The sequence below is a fragment of the Podarcis pityusensis genome (assembly GCF_964106645.2).
Source record: "Podarcis pityusensis genome assembly, chromosome: 1".
NCBI classification, from domain to species: Eukaryota; Metazoa; Chordata; class Lepidosauria; order Squamata; family Lacertidae; genus Podarcis; species Podarcis pityusensis.
This window is the reverse complement of record NC_138028.1, coordinates 113,958,325-113,975,246: the sequence shown is the minus strand read 5'-3', so window position 1 is coordinate 113,975,246 and position 16,922 is coordinate 113,958,325. Positions and strand designations below refer to the sequence as shown.

Genomic DNA, 16,922 nt, shown 5'->3' with positions numbered 1-16,922 from the left:
GTCCACACGAGTAGCATTTCACTGCCTTCAAAGCTTTGGCGCCATCTGGTGGTTCCACTGCACTATGGGATGACGTCTGTGAAGACTCCCCCTTGCCCATGCAGCTAGCACCCCGGCGATCTGCTTCATTTAATATCACGGCAGTAACTGGAACTGGGGGGGTTTCTGTTGTCACCTCAAACAAACCCTCTTTCCGCAGAATTGCCTCTGCATACAGAACCCAGTCCGCGTAATTTTTCTTGTTGAGCTTAGGAATCCCACAAGCATCCTGAAGGGCCATCATGACTCTGGCATTAGCCTTCAGCGTCATATATGCTGCTTTAAATCTTGCTGCGTCACTGCTGCAGCTGCTTTATTCCAAAAGCGCACTTAAAAGTTACTTTCGATTTCCCCAGCATAGTGACTTGTGCCTGGGAGCCTTTTGCCTATTCCCGGCAAAACGGCTTTGAAAGTTCAAAGTCCAGCCATAAAGCCATTAACTAGAAGCTGGCAGGCTGCCCGGAGCAGTAGCACATACCTCATCAATCACTTTTACGCGCAGAGCAGATTCCGTTCCGATCTGTCCCTCTGCATTCCGATCCTTTGCCGGCACTCCGATTCGACTTCTGGAGCCCATAACCAGGTGTTGATTTAAAGCAGAGTCTCGTGCCCAGCGGAAGGATGAGGAGTACGTGCTGCATACTCTATATTGCTTTATTTACAGTTCAAAGCTGGTATATTACAGAAAGACATCTTGCCTCTGCCGGAGCAGAAAATGCATCCTCTCTCCTCGACAGCTCGGAGAGAATCACAAAGTGAAACAGCAAAGTACAGTGAAAAACAGGAAACCAGTGTACGTCACATCCAGTCTCCCTTTCCCGTGAGAAACTCCAACAGTACAGACTGTGGAATGTAAACACCTGTCTCGTGACAAGCCCTTTCGCTGCACAGTGAAGGAAAGCAGAAACCAACACCTGGTAGGATGGTTTATGCAGGATTCCCTCTCCTGCAGAATGCGCTGATCCGTTGGGTATGTAGGGGATAAAGCAGTGTATTATAAATATAACACAAGAAAGGATAAAACTCACGTGGAGATTTCCCTGTCTCTCTAGTTCCTGAACACTTTGGACGCAAGAGAGATATATTTGGAAGTCATGCAGCACCTTCCAGATTTTCAAATGATCTCAGCATCTTCATTACAGGTAAAGAGTGTTCTCATCTTGACTGCATTTGGGTGTCATGCTGAACCTTGGCTCAGAACAGGAGAAGGGAAACCATAGTCCTCCAAATATAGCTGCAAGAGACTGGTAACTCGCAACTGCTGCCTCCCACATTGTTTTTGCTGCATTAGCAGCACCAAAGTGACTTCTCTGGGGCATAGGCGTGGGCAGTGGGTGTGGAGGTGCTGGGCTGTCCAGATTACAAGACACACACACACACACACACACACACACCCCTTGGCCTCACTGATGTCAGAGCAATACGTTTGGCACCAGCTTGGCTGCGGCAGCTACCAGAGGGAAGTGTGCAAGGCGCCATCCAACCATATTAGGGACTCCACTCTGGATTTGTGTAAAGTTTACTCCTCAGCCTCTTCTTCTGCCAAAGATGTCCCACATATACATATATATTATATTTTAGTTTCTGATTTCACCACAATCTTGCCATGAGTATCTTCTGGGATATAACACAGAGTTCTTTAGCAAAACATCAATGTTGTTTTGCGCCATCCCAAGTACAGTCGTACGCCTTGCGAGATGAAAGTTTTGGCTCCCAAACGCTGCAAACCCAGAAGTGATTGTCCCGGTTTGCAAACATTCTTTGGAACCCAAACGTCCATTGTGCCTTCCACAGCTTCTGATTGGCTGCAGGAGCTTCCTGCAGCCAATCGGAAGCCATGGCTTGGTTCCTGGACATTTTGGAAGTCTGTTTGACTTCCGGAATGGATTCTGTTTGACTTCTGAGGTACAGCTGTATTCTGAAGTTCAGCAACTTGAATTGGGGCAAAATGAAATAATCCAGTTGATCCCTCTCTCTTTTCTTGCTTGGTTTTGACTAAAATCTGCAGTTCTATAGAGCTGTGAGCAAGCCAGTTTCTTATTCTTCTAACAGATGGATAGATTTGTCTTTACCTCTTAATTTCTTTTTCTCCTCCCTTTTTAAGGATCACCTTGCCCATCACCGATGGCTGATCTTCTTTCAGTTTGGGGAGACTGGCAAGTCAGATGACCATGACCTTAAAAAACTAAGTTACCTCCTTAAAGCAGAAAATATTCAGGTGAGATAATGAGAACCTGTGAAATTGATGGACATGGGTGGGGTGGAGCTGGGGACTTGCCTCAAAAGAATATTATTAGGCTCAATATCTGCCCCCCCCCCCAACCTTCAGAGCTATGTAGTCTCCTTTCACTTGAGACCTCATCCTTCTGGCTAGGCCATTGTTGAGACACTTGTGGCATTACAGATGTTGGAATGCAGATGTTGGAATACAACAGTGCTGGCTGGTGCTGATGGGAGTCGAGTCCAGCAACCTCTGGAGGGCCACAAGTATCACATCACTGACCTAACCCACGTTGCTAGATTTTTGTTTCAATGGGGAAAAATAGACAGACTTAATAGCCTTCATGAACCCCTTAAATGCATTGCAAGAAGTGTGTATTTGTGATATTTAATGGATAAATTATCCTAGGGTCGTAACAAACAATTGGCTTTTCATTTCACAGGTTGGCAAGTTTGACTGCCTTTCTGCCCCAAACATTTGTAATGATTTGTACGTTTATCAGCCGTGTGTCGTAGTCTTTAAAGGAAGGGGAATAAACGACTATGAAATTCACCACGGTAAGCGACCCTTGCGTAGAAAAGTTACAGGTTGTAACAATCTTCTGGTACCTGTAAATGCATCTTCCTTAGAGAGTCGCTGCAAGTTTCAAACATCTGCATCTAAGTCGCACACACACACATGAAAAGCAGCGCCAAGTGGCTGTGTCAGCAGAGGAATGGGAGCGGGAGGGCTGACCCCCCCCCAGTCATTTTTAAACCCCCAAGCACTCCTTCTTCCCAACCCTTCCCCCCCGCACCAAAACAGCTTGGAAAGTGACATTTTGAGGCAGAGAAACCACTCAAAGTCCTAGCTTCCCAAGGCTCCCTTTATTTTATTTATTTTATTTTAGGAATGGAAAGTTTGTTCACACATCCCCATGTAATGTCTGCCCCTTAGATACGCTTTTAGTCTGAAGGGTGCTTGCTTACACAGTGGAACCTCAGTTCCCGAACGCCTCCATTATTGTACTGTTCGGCTCCTGAACTGTGTTATGCTGTTGGGAGTTTTGCTCTTTCATTTTTCCAGAGCTAGAATTTTGGTTGCGGTTTTTGGCCAGTTATTTTTATTGATTTTCCATAATTAAAAAACAAATTATGACCAAATTGATACAAATTAATACAAATGTTATATAAATTTTAAAGCTGACTTCCCGCCCCCAATGTTCCCTCTATTTTCCTCCCTCCTTTGCTGCTAGAATTTTGATACTTGCTAGCTTCATGTTTTTAACATTGCTTTATGATTTTCACTCTGTTTTTATACACTGCTTGGGTGTTCTTTAACAGAGTGGCTTATGAATTCGTAAAGAAATAAATTCCCCTCTGCCTTTCACAAAGAGCACTGATTTCTATTGTGATCATCCTGTGAATTTCTGAAGTATGAGTGATTAATATCTGACATGGCTGACTGCCACTTAAACATACCAAGCCTCATTTGGGAGGGGAAGGATCTTGTAAAACTCAAAGCCCTTTGAGTTGAATTCCAGCAAAGTCATCCTTGGACTAGACTTACTGAAATCCGTGGTGAGTTCAATGGGTCTAAGTCCAAGGATGACTTAGTTGGATGCAACAACCCTATTGCCTGTTAAACTGGACTGAAAAATAATTACATTTTTTGGTCCTTCCCTCCCCTTATTTTCCATCCTACTTTACTGAGCAAATAATAGGGAGTTAACCCTCACGAACGCTTTGTTTTCTTTTTCTTTTGAAGGAAAGAAGATTCTGTATGACATAGTGGCTTTTGCCAAGGAAAGCGTGAATTCCCATGTCGTCACTCTTGGGCCTCAGAATTTTCCTGGCAAGGAGAAGGAACCATGGCTTGTTGACTTCTTTGCACCTGTAACTATTGCAGCACCTCGTTCTCCCATAGAGATGTAGGCTGTGTTGCATCCAAAACTATTTGGCTGTGAATGGAACAAAAGGACTTCACCTTCCTTCTTTCCTTGCCTTGCAATCTCCAGTGCACCTTCAGAATTTGTTCCAAAGGGTTGGGGGAAGTTCTGGAGCAGATTTGGGGGCGAGAATGGGCTGAGGGGAGAGAGACAGAGAAGGTGAAGTCCTGTTGCTTGAGTGGAAGTCCATCCTCACAATGTAGCGGTTCCTCCCACTGTGTTATTATAACCGTGAAAGTATTTTCAAAGCTTCTTTTTCTTTGGCAATCACTCGTAGCCGAGTGTCTTCCATGAACAGTGAGTCCGTAAGTGACTGTGGAGGCCAATTCTGGATCCACACGTCCTTCCACAGTGGGGACATAGGTTTCCGGGAGGGAGTTGATAATGGTGAGGGTTTGCCAAGCATGCCTTCCTCTTAGCACATTTCTCCCTTGCGTCCTGAGTTTGAGCATCTTCAAAGTCCATGACACCTTTGGTAAAGGCTGCTCTCCAATTGGAGTGCCTGCAGGCCAGTGTTTCCCAGTTGTCTGTGTTTATACTACATTTTTTAAAGATTTGCCTTGAGAGCGTCTTTAAACCTCTCTTGTTGACCACCAACATTACGCTTTCCACTTCTAAGTTTGGAATAGAGTAGTTGCTTTGGTAGACGATAATCAGGCATCTGGACAACATGACCAGTCCAATTCTAGGCTGGCATGTAGAAATTTCTTTCCACAGTTTTTTGCAACAGCAGTGTTTCCGGCTTTATCCTGGTTAGCAGAGGGCACTTAGAATTGGAGGAGGAAGGGATACAATGGAAGACATCACCAACCATAGAATTGTAGAGTTGGAGTGAGGGTCATCTAGTCCAAAAAACCCCACCTGTATTGCAGGACTCTCAACTAAAGCATCCATGACGAATGGCCATCTAACCTCTGCTTAAAAATCTCCAAGGAAGGAGAGTCCACAACAGACAGTGGAGTCTGTTCCACTGTTGGAACAGCTCTTGTCATCAGAAAATTCTTCCTAATCTTTAGTTGGAATCTCCTTTCTTGTAACTTGAAGCAATTGATTTGGCTCCTCCAGTCCGGACAAGAGAAAACAAGCTTGCTCCCTCTTCCATGTGAAAGCCCTTTAAATATTTGAAGATGGCTATCATCAGCACCTTGCTGCAAGACCATGTGTCCTGTATCTAAGGCATCTCCAAGAGCTACCTGTTCCATCTCTTTAGAAAAACTCAATGGAAAGAGCTTACAACCTCTTCAGGAATTTCCGTAATTAGGAAGGCCACGTTGGCCTTTACTCCACATCTGTCTGTAGCATAAGCTTGTGAACAGTTGTCATTCGTCATATCATTTTAGTCAGAAAATGGTTTTTCAGTTTGTTTGTTTGTTTGTTTGTTTGGGGGAGAAGATAATATATAGCTCTCCTACCAGGCTTGTGGGGAGAATCTTGGAAGTGCAGGAACCACCCAGCCCCCCAATCTACTGGGCTCACACCAGCAAGGCAGAAGGTGGGCTGTTGGTGTTTCTCCATGGAGTTTTCATCTTCTTTTGTGGGCTGCTGTGTTTCCCACCAACACTTTTCCTCCTATTGCTCCCAGTAGGAAGGGAAATCACTATGTCATCTCCAGGGCTGGTATACTTCCCCTTACCCCTGTTTTTGGATCCAGCCCCTAGCACACACCCCTTTTGACAATACCACTCTCAGATCACCAGCTGAGTGGCAAGGAATTGGAGGTGTCTGCCCTCACAGTGGGGGAAATTAGCAAGGGCAAACCCCTTTTAGTGCCTCTCTTGCTTCCTTCTCTGGGGATGAAGAGGGAGATCCCAGGACACCCTTCTGGGAGCCATGGGAAATGTTCTATCAGTGTCTAATATCTGAGAGTAAGAAATATTTTACTGTATTTGGTGATAAATTTGTATTTGGTGTTTCTTGTTTTTCCTGTCTCTCTCTTCAGTGGTGCCCCCCTTGCAGAGCTTTGCTGCCAGAACTGAGGAAAGCATCAAAGCAACTCTATGGTCAACTGAAATTTGGCACACTAGACTGTACAGTTCATGAAGGGATTTGCAACATGGTAAACTGCAAGTTTAAATATTTCCCCCACATAAACATAGCTTTGTTCCGGTTTTGAAAAGTGATAGCCCAATTGTTTTGCAGTCAAAGTGATGAAAATTAATTGGACCGCAATTCATACCAAATCTCCACTGTGTGCGCCGGCTTATGGCACCTGTAAGTCACGTTAACTTTTTTTGTAAGCCGTTCACTGCTGCCTCTTTAACTCCTGCATACTTTTCAGCTCTCACAGACATGAAACTCCATGGACTTAGGAGTCTTGCAAATAAAAGTTCATAGAATAGGAAGCAGACATGGAATTTGAGCTGACTTAGAAGACCAGCGAAAATGTTTAAAGAGACACAAAAAGAACTAGATTTTCAGACACCATCGTATGGAAAGCCTACCACAAACCTGACTTATTTTTAAAGTAAAGGCCTGAGTTTTGAGATCCAAAAAGCTGAGGGGATTCCTTCCTTGCATCATATTATGTTTCACCTCTTTATATCTATAAAAAAAAAAATGAGTGCAAGGTACTTTAGAAGAATTAAAAAACATAGGATGCTATCCAACTAAGTTCTGCTCAGATTAGAATAATTGAAATTAATGGGCTTAAAATTAGTCCTGCCCATTAATTTCAGTGGACCTACTCTGAGTATGACTAACATTAAATACAGCCCATTATCACTGTATTACAGGAAACAGAAATCCGTACAACTTTTAACTTAAAAACACTAGCCAGCATCCCTCTCATTGTTATGTTGCACAGGCCTTCTCTATACCACAGAAGTTTTTGTTTTTTTGCAATTATTGGAGTAACGGAGGTTTCCTTTGAAGGGCAGATCCACACAATACATTTAAAGCGCATTGAACACACATGGCTTCCATCAAAAAATCCTGTGAACTGTAGTTTGTTAAGGGAGCTGGGTATTGGAGCTATGGTTCTCAAGATTCTTTCCAGCGGGCGGGAAGTCATGAAAGCCTGAAATGTGCCTTGGATGTGCTTTGCATGTAGGCTATGGATCTGCCCTCAGGTTTCAGCCCTGAGAACTTCACCTGCCCAGGTACTGACTGAAAAGGCAGAAATCAGTTGAGGCTTAAAAGGGGACCTCTCCCTGTGATTTCTGAAGATGTTTTCATCTTGATCTTTCGCAGCACAACATTAGAGCTTACCCAACAACGGTGGTATTCAACCAGTCTCACACTCACGAATACGAGGGGCATCACTCTTCTGAGCAGATCCTGGAGTTTATTGAGGTAATTGTTGAATTTTGTGAACTTTCTGTTGCTCCACTAAAAGTTGTTGTTTGGTGTTTGAGTTCCTGAATGGAAGTTTGAAGGAAACCTACCATACTGACCATAGCAGATAGCTTGAAGATGGTTTCAACCCTGTATGTGGCAGCTGTGAAAAAGAGAGCCAGTGTGGTGTAGTGGTTAAGAGCCATCGACTCGTAATCTGGGGAACCGGGTTCGCGTCTCCGCTCCTCCACATGCAGCTGCTGGGTGACCTTGGGCCAGTCACACTTCTCTGAAGTCTCTCAGCCCCACTCACCTCACAGAGTGTTTGTTGTGGGGGAGGAAGGGAAAGGAGAATGTTAGCCACTTTGAGACTCCTTCGGGTAGTGATAAGGCAGGATATCAAATCCAACTCTTCTTCAAATTACATGCTAGGGAACATCAGGAAAGGAATTGGAAAGAAAACTTTGGAATACTGTGTACAGTTCTAGCCGTACTTCAGAAAGGATAGTGTAGAGTTGAAAAAGGTTCATTGCAGAAGCTGGGTCATATAACCTCAGTCAACTTGTTCATATCCCATGATTTTGTAAGCCATTCTCGGTATCTGATTTGTTTTCCCAGTGCTTGCCTTCAGCCAGGGGTGGGGAACCTTTTTTCCCCTGTCCAAGAGATTTGGGGAGGGTACATGCCGGTGATGGACAGGGTCAAAAAGTAGTTGGACCTGAAACCAAAAGTAGAGTTCTTCATCAGCAGGTCGAACGCTGGGTTTCATCAATTTAAAATTCTCAACTCAGTTAAAACAGATGGCAGTTACAGAAATACGGCAATCGTGTGTGTGTGTGTGTGTGTGTGTGTGTGTGTGTGTGTGTGTATGTGTACTATAAACAAATTGCATATGACTGTACACAACTTGAGCTGTTCCTTCTATAAATTCTGAGAGCAGACGAAGTGAGCCTCCTTCCTCCTTTCTGTGCCTTAGGATCTCATGAACCCGTCAGTAGTTTCTCTCACACCCGAGACCTTCAGTGAGTTGGTGAAGAAAAAGAAGGCTAACGAAATCTGGATGGTTGATTTCTATGCTCCGTGGTGTGGTCCTTGCCAAGCCTTAATGCCTGAATGGAAGAGGATGGCCAGGGTAAAACCAAGCAATCATTTCTTTTCAGTGCCCAGTGTCAGTCATGCTCATCTGATTACTTAGTTCCTTGTTCATTTTCATTTTAAGATATCAAGACACACATACCCCTAGCATGCATACCAATGATCAGTACAGGATGTTTATTTTAAAAGTGGAGGGTCTTTTATTGCACCAAGATTTGCAAATTTAATTGAATAATTGTTTCTCTGTTTCAGTTGCTGAATGGACTGGTTTCAGTCGGTAGCGTGGACTGCCAAAAATATTTCTCCCTTTGTCATCAAGAAAACATTCAAGGTTATCCTGAAATAAGACTTTTCCCACAAAAATCAGCTTCATCTTATCAGTACTAGTGAGTAATGCAAGTGGCTTGGATTTGTTCTTAAATACTTACTGAAAACCATGCGTATTATGTGACTTACTAGTGCTATGGATCTGATAATCAGACTAGACTAAATCAGGAGTTCCCTCAGTGCCACAATCTGACAATTAAATATCATTCTCCCCCCTCCCCTTTTTAAGGTTTAATATATTAGAAAGTACAAGTTATAACCTAGAGAGGTGTATTTTTTATTATCATAAGGTGTTCTTTACTTATTTATTTAAAATTGACTTTTTACTCACCCGATTTTATATTTTTTTATTTATAGCCAGAATTGTTAAATTTTCAATTACATTTAATAATTTACCATTACATTTTACCCGAGAGCGTTATTGATACAAATGTTAGATTTCCTCCAAAAGCATGTATGAATTAATATTGTCTTGCATTCCAGTTATTCCAATAAGCAACAGAAGTATTGCCACCCTTTCTAGCTTGCCTGATGCTAAGGATACTTGTTCATCTGACCCTTAAAGCAATATCCCAAATTCATAGAACCCATTTTTTAACGCAGATGTTTCCAAGTATTTCCAGTTCCATGCTATAAACATGTAGGCTGCAGTTAAAAGATGGGTAACCGTTTCTTGATCTCCTGGGGCAATTGCGTCTTCAGTTTACCCAAATAATATATGTGTTTAGGAGTATTTAGACCCACCCCTTATTAACCGTAGTTCTCTATACAGTCATACCTTGGAAGTTGAACAGAAACTGTTCCGGAAGTCCGTTCGACTTCCAAAATGTTCAGAAACCAAAGTGTGGCTTCTGATTGGCTGCAGGAAGCTCCTACAGCCAATTGGAAGCCACGGAAGCCCCGTTGGATGTTCAGGTTCCAAAGAACGATCGCAAACTTGAACAACAACAATAACTTCTGGGTTTGCGGCAAAAAGTCTGAATACCAAGGCGTTCGGGATCCAAGGTACGACTGTATAGTCAATGGGCTGATTTGATAATTGATATCCTATCATCTTTATTTCTTCTAATATTGGTGTGTCACCCAGCAGGGTTTTGAGTGTTTTAAAGCTGTTTCATTTTCGTTACAGTATGTCATTTCCTGCCAACGGAATTATTCCTGTGGAGGAAAGAATGTGCGAAATCTCATGCCAAATTTGAAATGGAATTCATTGTTGTGCTATGACATATGTTCCACCTGAGCAAGCATTTCACCTTGCCATATAGCAGGATCTCTCCCCTCCCCTCTTCCTCCTCTGCCTATGCGCTGTCCTGGGGGTTCCTCTGACCCAGAGTCTATTTGCAGGGGGTGTTACACGGGGTGGGAAACGGCATCGTGCAAGTGGAAGTCCTTGCACGAGGCTTCCCCTGGCAGTGCCCATGAGATGAATCCTGCCCTGTGTGGGGAAATCTGTCGGCTGAAATAGAGAATCCAGTGCCCAGCTAAATATCATGATCTTTGGGTGGGCGCTGTGTGAACCCAGTGAACAGAAAGTGCTCTTACAGAGGTGTTGCCTCTTTCTGCCCATTTTGTTGTTGTTGTTGTTGGTTTTTTTTTTTTGGTTTTTTTTTTTTTGCTTTTTTTTTTTTGCTTTTATACTTCTGTTTTTAACAGTAGCTACAACGGCTGGAACAGAGATGCCCATTCACTGAGAAGATGGGCGCTAGGGTGAGTGCTTGCCTCAAAACGTTATTCACAGTGTACTTTTTCCGGGGGGTGGGGGTGGGACTGACTCACGTAGAATAATCGATGGAGGAGGCTGTAGGGCCATGCAAGTGAGCCCCACCATCTATGCTGTTACACTGACTGCCTCACTTTCGGATTGTGTTGAAGGCTGTATGCATGAAGCCCCCCCCCCCCCCAATGTTCTTCAGACCTTTGCAGTCCTATTTTTGGACACCAGGAGAGAACCTATTCAATAGGTCTTCCTCCACTCAGGTGTTGATGCCAACAGTGAATAGAAGGCACAAACAGGACATTTCCTGGTTACAGGCCGCTAGTTTTGGGAGGAGTAGCTTGTGTGACTCTGAAATCCCAAGTTCCTTGTTTTCTTTTTCCCTTTTCAAAGGTATTTACCTCGGGTGTCTCTGGATCTGACACCCCAGAGCTTCACCGACAAAGTTCTGAACGGGAAAGAGCATTGGGTCATCGACTTTTACGCTCCCTGGTGCGGCCCTTGCCAAAATTTTGCTCCGGAATTTGAGATCCTAGCTAAGGTAAACGGCCTGATCTCCCTGCAATGGCAAGTCACTGTCGGTTCAGTGCTCTCCTTTTCCTCCCAAGCTATTTTCAATGCATTGCAGCCATGGTGGCCCCTGCACACATGCCTAGGGTTGCCCTATTCCCCAAAGTGAAAATCTGGGCAAAATTGTTGAGCTTTTTTCTTCCTCTTGGATTAGCATTTTCTGAATGATTCGCCAAAAATCTGCCCAGACACAAAATGGCTGCCTGATTCCTGGACATATCTGGGAAAACTCTGTTGTATGGCAGCCCTACACATGCCCAGTGAGGCCTTCTGTGGCACTGAAGGGTTTTCTCCCTCCACTGAAATTAAGCCTTGTGAGGAACATTCTACTGTAGACCATAGAAGAAGTTGTGTGTGCTTGGTTGTGGCCTTTGGTGCCCGGGACATTGTCTCCAGTTTGTGCACGGGTTCGTGGGCCCCAAAACCTTGACAGCCCCCGCCTTGTGGATTTCACATCCACTTATTCAGAGCATCTCACTAGTGAAACTAGTTGCCAATCGTGGAAGCAGATGTGAGTGGGGACCTCCTTTTTTTTAATAATAGGTTTTAACTCCTGTCTCCTCCTCCTCAATTTTTAAGGCTGTTAAAGGGAAAGTGAAAGCTGGGAAGGTTGACTGCCAGGCTTACGCGCAGACGTGTCAATCTGCTGGCATCAGAGCCTATCCAACAGTGAAGTTTTATCCTTACCAAGGAGCAAAGGTAAAGGCACAGAAATCTCCATCATGTCAACTGTGAGGCGGGGAGGGGTGCAGTTCTGTCGTGGAGCACATGCTATGCACGCAAGAAGGGGTGTATTTGGGGAGTCATTTTTAGTCTCCTTTGTCCATGGAGGTGCAGGTCAATTTTGTGTCCGGGGCGACTGTCTACCAGCTCGATCTGGTACGCCGGCTGAGACCTTACCTCTGTGTTTCTTTGTTTTTGTTTCATTTTAAGAAAAATGCATTTGGGGAGCACATAGACAGCCATGATGCAAAAGCCATAGCTGAACTCCTGATGGAGAAAGTAGAAGATATTAAGAAAAAGAGGAAAAAATCTTCCAGAAACAAGGTAATTCCCCCCCCCCCCAGTTGAATTTGACACAGATATTTTAATATCTTTCTCCTCTGGCTATTTGTGTTCATGGGTTGCACCCAATGGTGGATTTGTTGCGATTGGTTCTGATCATGCTATGCAGGGGCACCTGGTTTTTTAAAAAAGTCTCCTACCCACTGTGACCCTCTGTGCCACCTCCCCAAAAGATGATCCTGAGAACTAAGGAGACTATCTGGAACAGTATGTGGGATATGGGATGAAGGGGACAATAAGTGGGGAGGGGAAAATCAGTGGCTGTCAGTTGCCTCTGCCTTATCGGAGTGAAAACACAAAGCTACTGTCAGAGACAACCTCTGAAATTCGGTGTGCAGCAGCTGTACCACCCCTTCTCTTGCATTTGTGTTTGCCGGGACAGAAGCATTTCAAATGCTTCTAAGGATCCACTGCAATTGACAAGAGATGTTTTGATGCCGAATGACTATGTGCTGTGGTAGCCAAGTAGCTAAATTGCAATATCGGTACAGTCATACACAGGGTACAGTCGTACCTCGGAAGTCAAATGGAATCCGTTCCGGAAGTCCATTCAACTTCCAAAACGTTTGGGAACCAAGGCGCAGCTTCCAATTGGCTCCAGGAAGCTCCTGCAGCCAATCGGAAGCCACAGAAGCCACAATGGACGTTCGAGTTCCAAAGAATATTTGCAAACCAGAACACTCACTTCCAGGTTTGCGGTGTTCCGGAACCAAAATGTTTGTCTCGCAAGGCGTTCGAATTCTGAGGTATGACTGTATTTGGTAGCTGACTCCTCCCTTCCATGGTTGGTAGTATAGTATCACCCGCAACAACTTGAGGAAAGGTGAAATCAATGTATTGGATTCAAAGGAGGAAAACGAATTTGGAGATACCCGCACTGCTGGGTTCTTTTACAGTGGTACCTCTCATTACGGATTTAATTTGTTTTGAGGTGCCATGCGCACCCCAAAAAATCCGTAACTAGAGGCGCCGCTTCTGTGCACATGTGCGGTGTGATAAAGCACTTCTGCGCATGCGCAAGCAGCGAAACCTGGACGTATGCACTTCTGGGTTTGCCGCAGCCATAACCCGAAGATTCCATAACCTGGAGGTTAAGCAACATGAGGTACCACTGTACAAAGTTCAGACCTTCTTCAAGAAAATATATGAAATATCTTGCTTATCTGGCACTGCATGGCAGTGGGGGCAAATTATTCTAATATTCCCAAGACCATCCTTTATGACAGCCTCTCCCAAGCTGGTGCTCTCTAGATTTTGTTGGGCTATGACTCTCAGCCTGCACAGCTGGTGGTCAGGGATGATAGGAATTGCAGTCCAAAATTCTTGGGTTGGCAAGACCTGCTTCGCACAAACATGAAAGGAACATTTGTCCGTAGTTTACTGCATCATTTTTATCTATTTTCCTCCCTCTCTTTGCTCCTTTCCAACAATCAGGATGAACTCTGAGCCGCAGAATGAATTCAAACTGAAGCAGTGGCAATGGAAGTATTAGATCATGCCTCCGCGAAGAGGAAAAAGGAGAACATCAGGCTTCGTGGACACAGCTTTTATCTCCTCAAATGCTGCAAGAATGTTACGAAGCTGCCCAAGTGCTCATTTGGAACAGGGAAGAGACGCTTGTTCCATGAGTGATATGCTCACTGGGAGCTTTTCTTTTCTGGTTTTGTACTTGAGACTTGATCAGTAGTGGAGGAACTGTAGGTTTTCCCCCTACCCCTTCTCCCATTCAATCCTCCCAACCTTTGTCTACAAAACAGTCTTTTGTTGCGCTGAAAAAGAACACTATAATTTCCACTTGTGGAACTGAAGGTATATAGACTATTCAGCAGCACAGAAACACTAAGACAGCTCTCTCTCTCTTTTCTTCCCGTGGGAAGAAAAAATGTGGTCTGAACAACTATTTTACCTCTGGTTATTGTAGTTAGTGAGCTTTATCCAGAATTCACTGGGTGTTAACATAGGAGTTGGAAGAAGTCCGTTCTTCTTAGCCCACCTACATTCTATAATCTTGCGCATTACGTCCCGGTTTCTAAGCCGCTTTTGAAGAGCGCTCAAACGGTCGTGAGCAAGCACGATCGCTTCAGTGCTTGGCAGTCAAAGGATGGAATGGGCCATGTCTGCGTTGGCTCCCCACTTGTGGTCCGCCAGTTGCGTGTGCTAAGCTGTCATGCGCAGGTTTTGACTTTGGAAACACCCTGCAAATGCTCAGAAGAGCAATGCGCTGCTGTTTGTATTTTGTGACGTACAGGCAACTGTAACCAGAAGGTGGCAGTGCGTGCACAATATTGCTTGCTATGGACTGCAGCAGCTGAGAGCCGACCGAAGCAACACTTTCTTCACTGGCCACCTTAGTGGAGTAGGAGAGCTGAAAATAATGCCAATATATGTCACACCTGGCAACCAATGCCCTTTGGTTTCAGATAGTACATGAGCAGATGAGTCTCAAAAGCCCGAGACACAAATCTTCATGGCTCTCTAGCAGCTATGGCGGCTTATTTACAAGAAGTGACGTGCCGTACTTTTCCGTGTTTAAGACTATGGGGTTTTTTAAATTAAAAAATCATGTTCAGAATTAGGGGTTGTCTTATACATGGGTAGTGCATTGTGGGGCAGTGGGATTGGTTGCTGCCGTGAGTTGAAGATTGTTATTGGTGGCTGCTGCAAGGGCTGTTGTTGATTGGCTGTTGCTCCGGCAATTGGGCGGGTGATTTGCTGCTTTTTTCGGTGATTAAAAAAAGCTCAAAAACTCTGCCCCCCCCCCAAAAAAAGCTCAACAACTGTTGGCAATCCTCCCCCAATAAAGCTCAATAATTTTGGGGAATCTCCCCCCCCCCCCATGTTCTTAATTTTGAGTCCCCCAATATAGGGGGCGTGTTATACACGGAAAAGTACGGTATTTAGTGTTAACTCTGGAAGTGTGCTCTTGATTCTGACCAAACTAAACTTCCTGATGTATATTTTGTTCTAATGCGCTTAGTTTGGACAGAATCAAATCTACACTCCCAGAGTTGACGCTCAATACTTTACTTCTGGTAAATGAGCTTTTTTTTTTTCCCCTCCAGCTTTTCTACCCCACTACCTAAGTTGATTTCAGTCGGACTCACTTCCTAGTAAACATGATTATAAAATGCAGGCGAAGCTTCTCCCACATCCAAGCAGATAAGACGCTGAGTTGCACCGTCGCGATTTCCCACAGAATTAAAAGTACAATTTTTAGTTTTATTTGAGTTTGTGTCACAGGAAATGTTGTTTGCTTTTAAAGCGGGGCACCCGAGTCACTGTTGGAGGCATAAGAAGAAACTGCTGGATGACGTCAGAGAGCCCAGCTAGTTTAGCATCCTATTCTCACAGTGGCCAGCCAGATGCTGCTGCTGCAGTTTCTAGCAACCGGCCTCATCTGTTTGGATGCCAGCCTGCTCCCAGCCCTTTGAACAGAGTTGTAAAACGTAACTACTGGCTTTCTTCTTCTTTTTCTATTTTCAGTATTCCAAGTGCCTTCTGAACATTGTTCTGCTCAGTGATGAAAGCGCCGAAGCAAATTAAAAACTGGCAGAAGTTTTCACAGTGCATTTGATGACTGTGCCTGTGAAAAGTTTGCACCATGAAAAATGTGCTAGTCTTCTAAGTTTTCTCACTAGATTGTCCATATGAGGTTGGCGTGGGGGGGGGGGGGAGGCCTTGAGGCAGTCACCTTAATAAGTAACAAATACATTGGAGTGGATCCAGAATTACCTTTCTGTTTACGGAAAAGACGGAGAGCCATGCAGTTCCAGGGAATGTGCCAACCCTCCAGTGCAAACCAAGGATGGGCTAGGGCGAGATACGGCAGATTCTGGGGAAAATAGTGCTCTTTTCTCCTCTAGAGGGAGCACTTATGAGCAGACATTCACTCCTATTTCATTGATTTCAATGGGTCTACTCCTGAGTATGACTTCATTATATATCATCTCTAGGAGTCAACCTAATGTAGCACACACACACACGCCCACCAATGTTGGCGCTTGCCAAAGTCTTATATTGTTTTTCTGTATTAGTACAGGGTGAGTCTTTTAAGAACATGTGCGCTCTGTATCCACGGGGCCTCTTTTAAAGGACTCACCCTGTATCTGTACTGTACTGCCCCCAATTTTTATTTGAACATCTCATGCTGAGAATTTGGAATAATAACCTTCCTCTCCCTGAAGTCTGGGCATCTTGAAGATTGTTTTGGGGTTTTTTTAAGGTAGATATACTTTGCAACCGCTCACTTTTATGAGTGGCTACAGTTCTTTCCTGTGTGTATGTAAGTATTATTCAGCACCTGTGGAGAACAGGTTTATTTTTCAGCAGAAAGACACTTCCATAAACCACGATTATTTGGTGAAGCCTGCATGTTCAAGTGCCCAGAGTAATTAGCTCAGCTATGAGTACATTTCTGTTACTGAATCACCAGCTGTTTCTCCCCCTCTAAAGCTAAGAACATCAGAATTATAATTTAGTAACACAGGGAGTTACTAAACCTTCTGGTTCTTCCCGTTAGCAGATGCAAGAACACTGGAGTGGATAGGATCGGAACACAGTATTCCTTTTGAAAATATCACAGCTGTAGATGCTGCTGTGTCAGTTTCAACTGCAATCTAATTACATCTTGAACTTTTATACTACGGTAATAAATGGTTTCATCCAGTACATTGTCCTCCTCTTCAGCTTTC

At 44.2% G+C, this 16,922-nt stretch overlaps 1 protein-coding gene across 2 annotated transcripts in view; it reads left to right on the top strand.

Annotated features, from left to right (window-relative positions):
• Nucleotides 1–16,899, top strand: part of DNAJC10 (DnaJ heat shock protein family (Hsp40) member C10) — a 34,905-nt gene extending 18,006 nt beyond the window's left edge. For both annotated transcript variants that reach the window (XM_081023918.1, XM_081023919.1), the window contains exons 11-23: nucleotides 1,092–1,181; nucleotides 2,144–2,257; nucleotides 2,703–2,817; nucleotides 4,007–4,134; nucleotides 6,127–6,243; nucleotides 7,377–7,478; nucleotides 8,437–8,592; nucleotides 8,808–8,941; nucleotides 10,536–10,589; nucleotides 10,990–11,137; nucleotides 11,746–11,865; nucleotides 12,100–12,213; nucleotides 13,666–16,899. In XM_081023918.1, coding sequence (XP_080880044.1) covers nucleotides 1,092–1,181; nucleotides 2,144–2,257; nucleotides 2,703–2,817; nucleotides 4,007–4,134; nucleotides 6,127–6,243; nucleotides 7,377–7,478; nucleotides 8,437–8,592; nucleotides 8,808–8,941; nucleotides 10,536–10,589; nucleotides 10,990–11,137; nucleotides 11,746–11,865; nucleotides 12,100–12,213; nucleotides 13,666–13,677 — 1,404 coding nt within the window. In that variant the 3' untranslated portion in view covers nucleotides 13,678–16,899. The remainder of the gene's footprint in view (nucleotides 1–1,091; nucleotides 1,182–2,143; nucleotides 2,258–2,702; nucleotides 2,818–4,006; nucleotides 4,135–6,126; nucleotides 6,244–7,376; nucleotides 7,479–8,436; nucleotides 8,593–8,807; nucleotides 8,942–10,535; nucleotides 10,590–10,989; nucleotides 11,138–11,745; nucleotides 11,866–12,099; nucleotides 12,214–13,665) is intronic.
• Nucleotides 16,900–16,922: the final 23 nt, after the last annotated feature.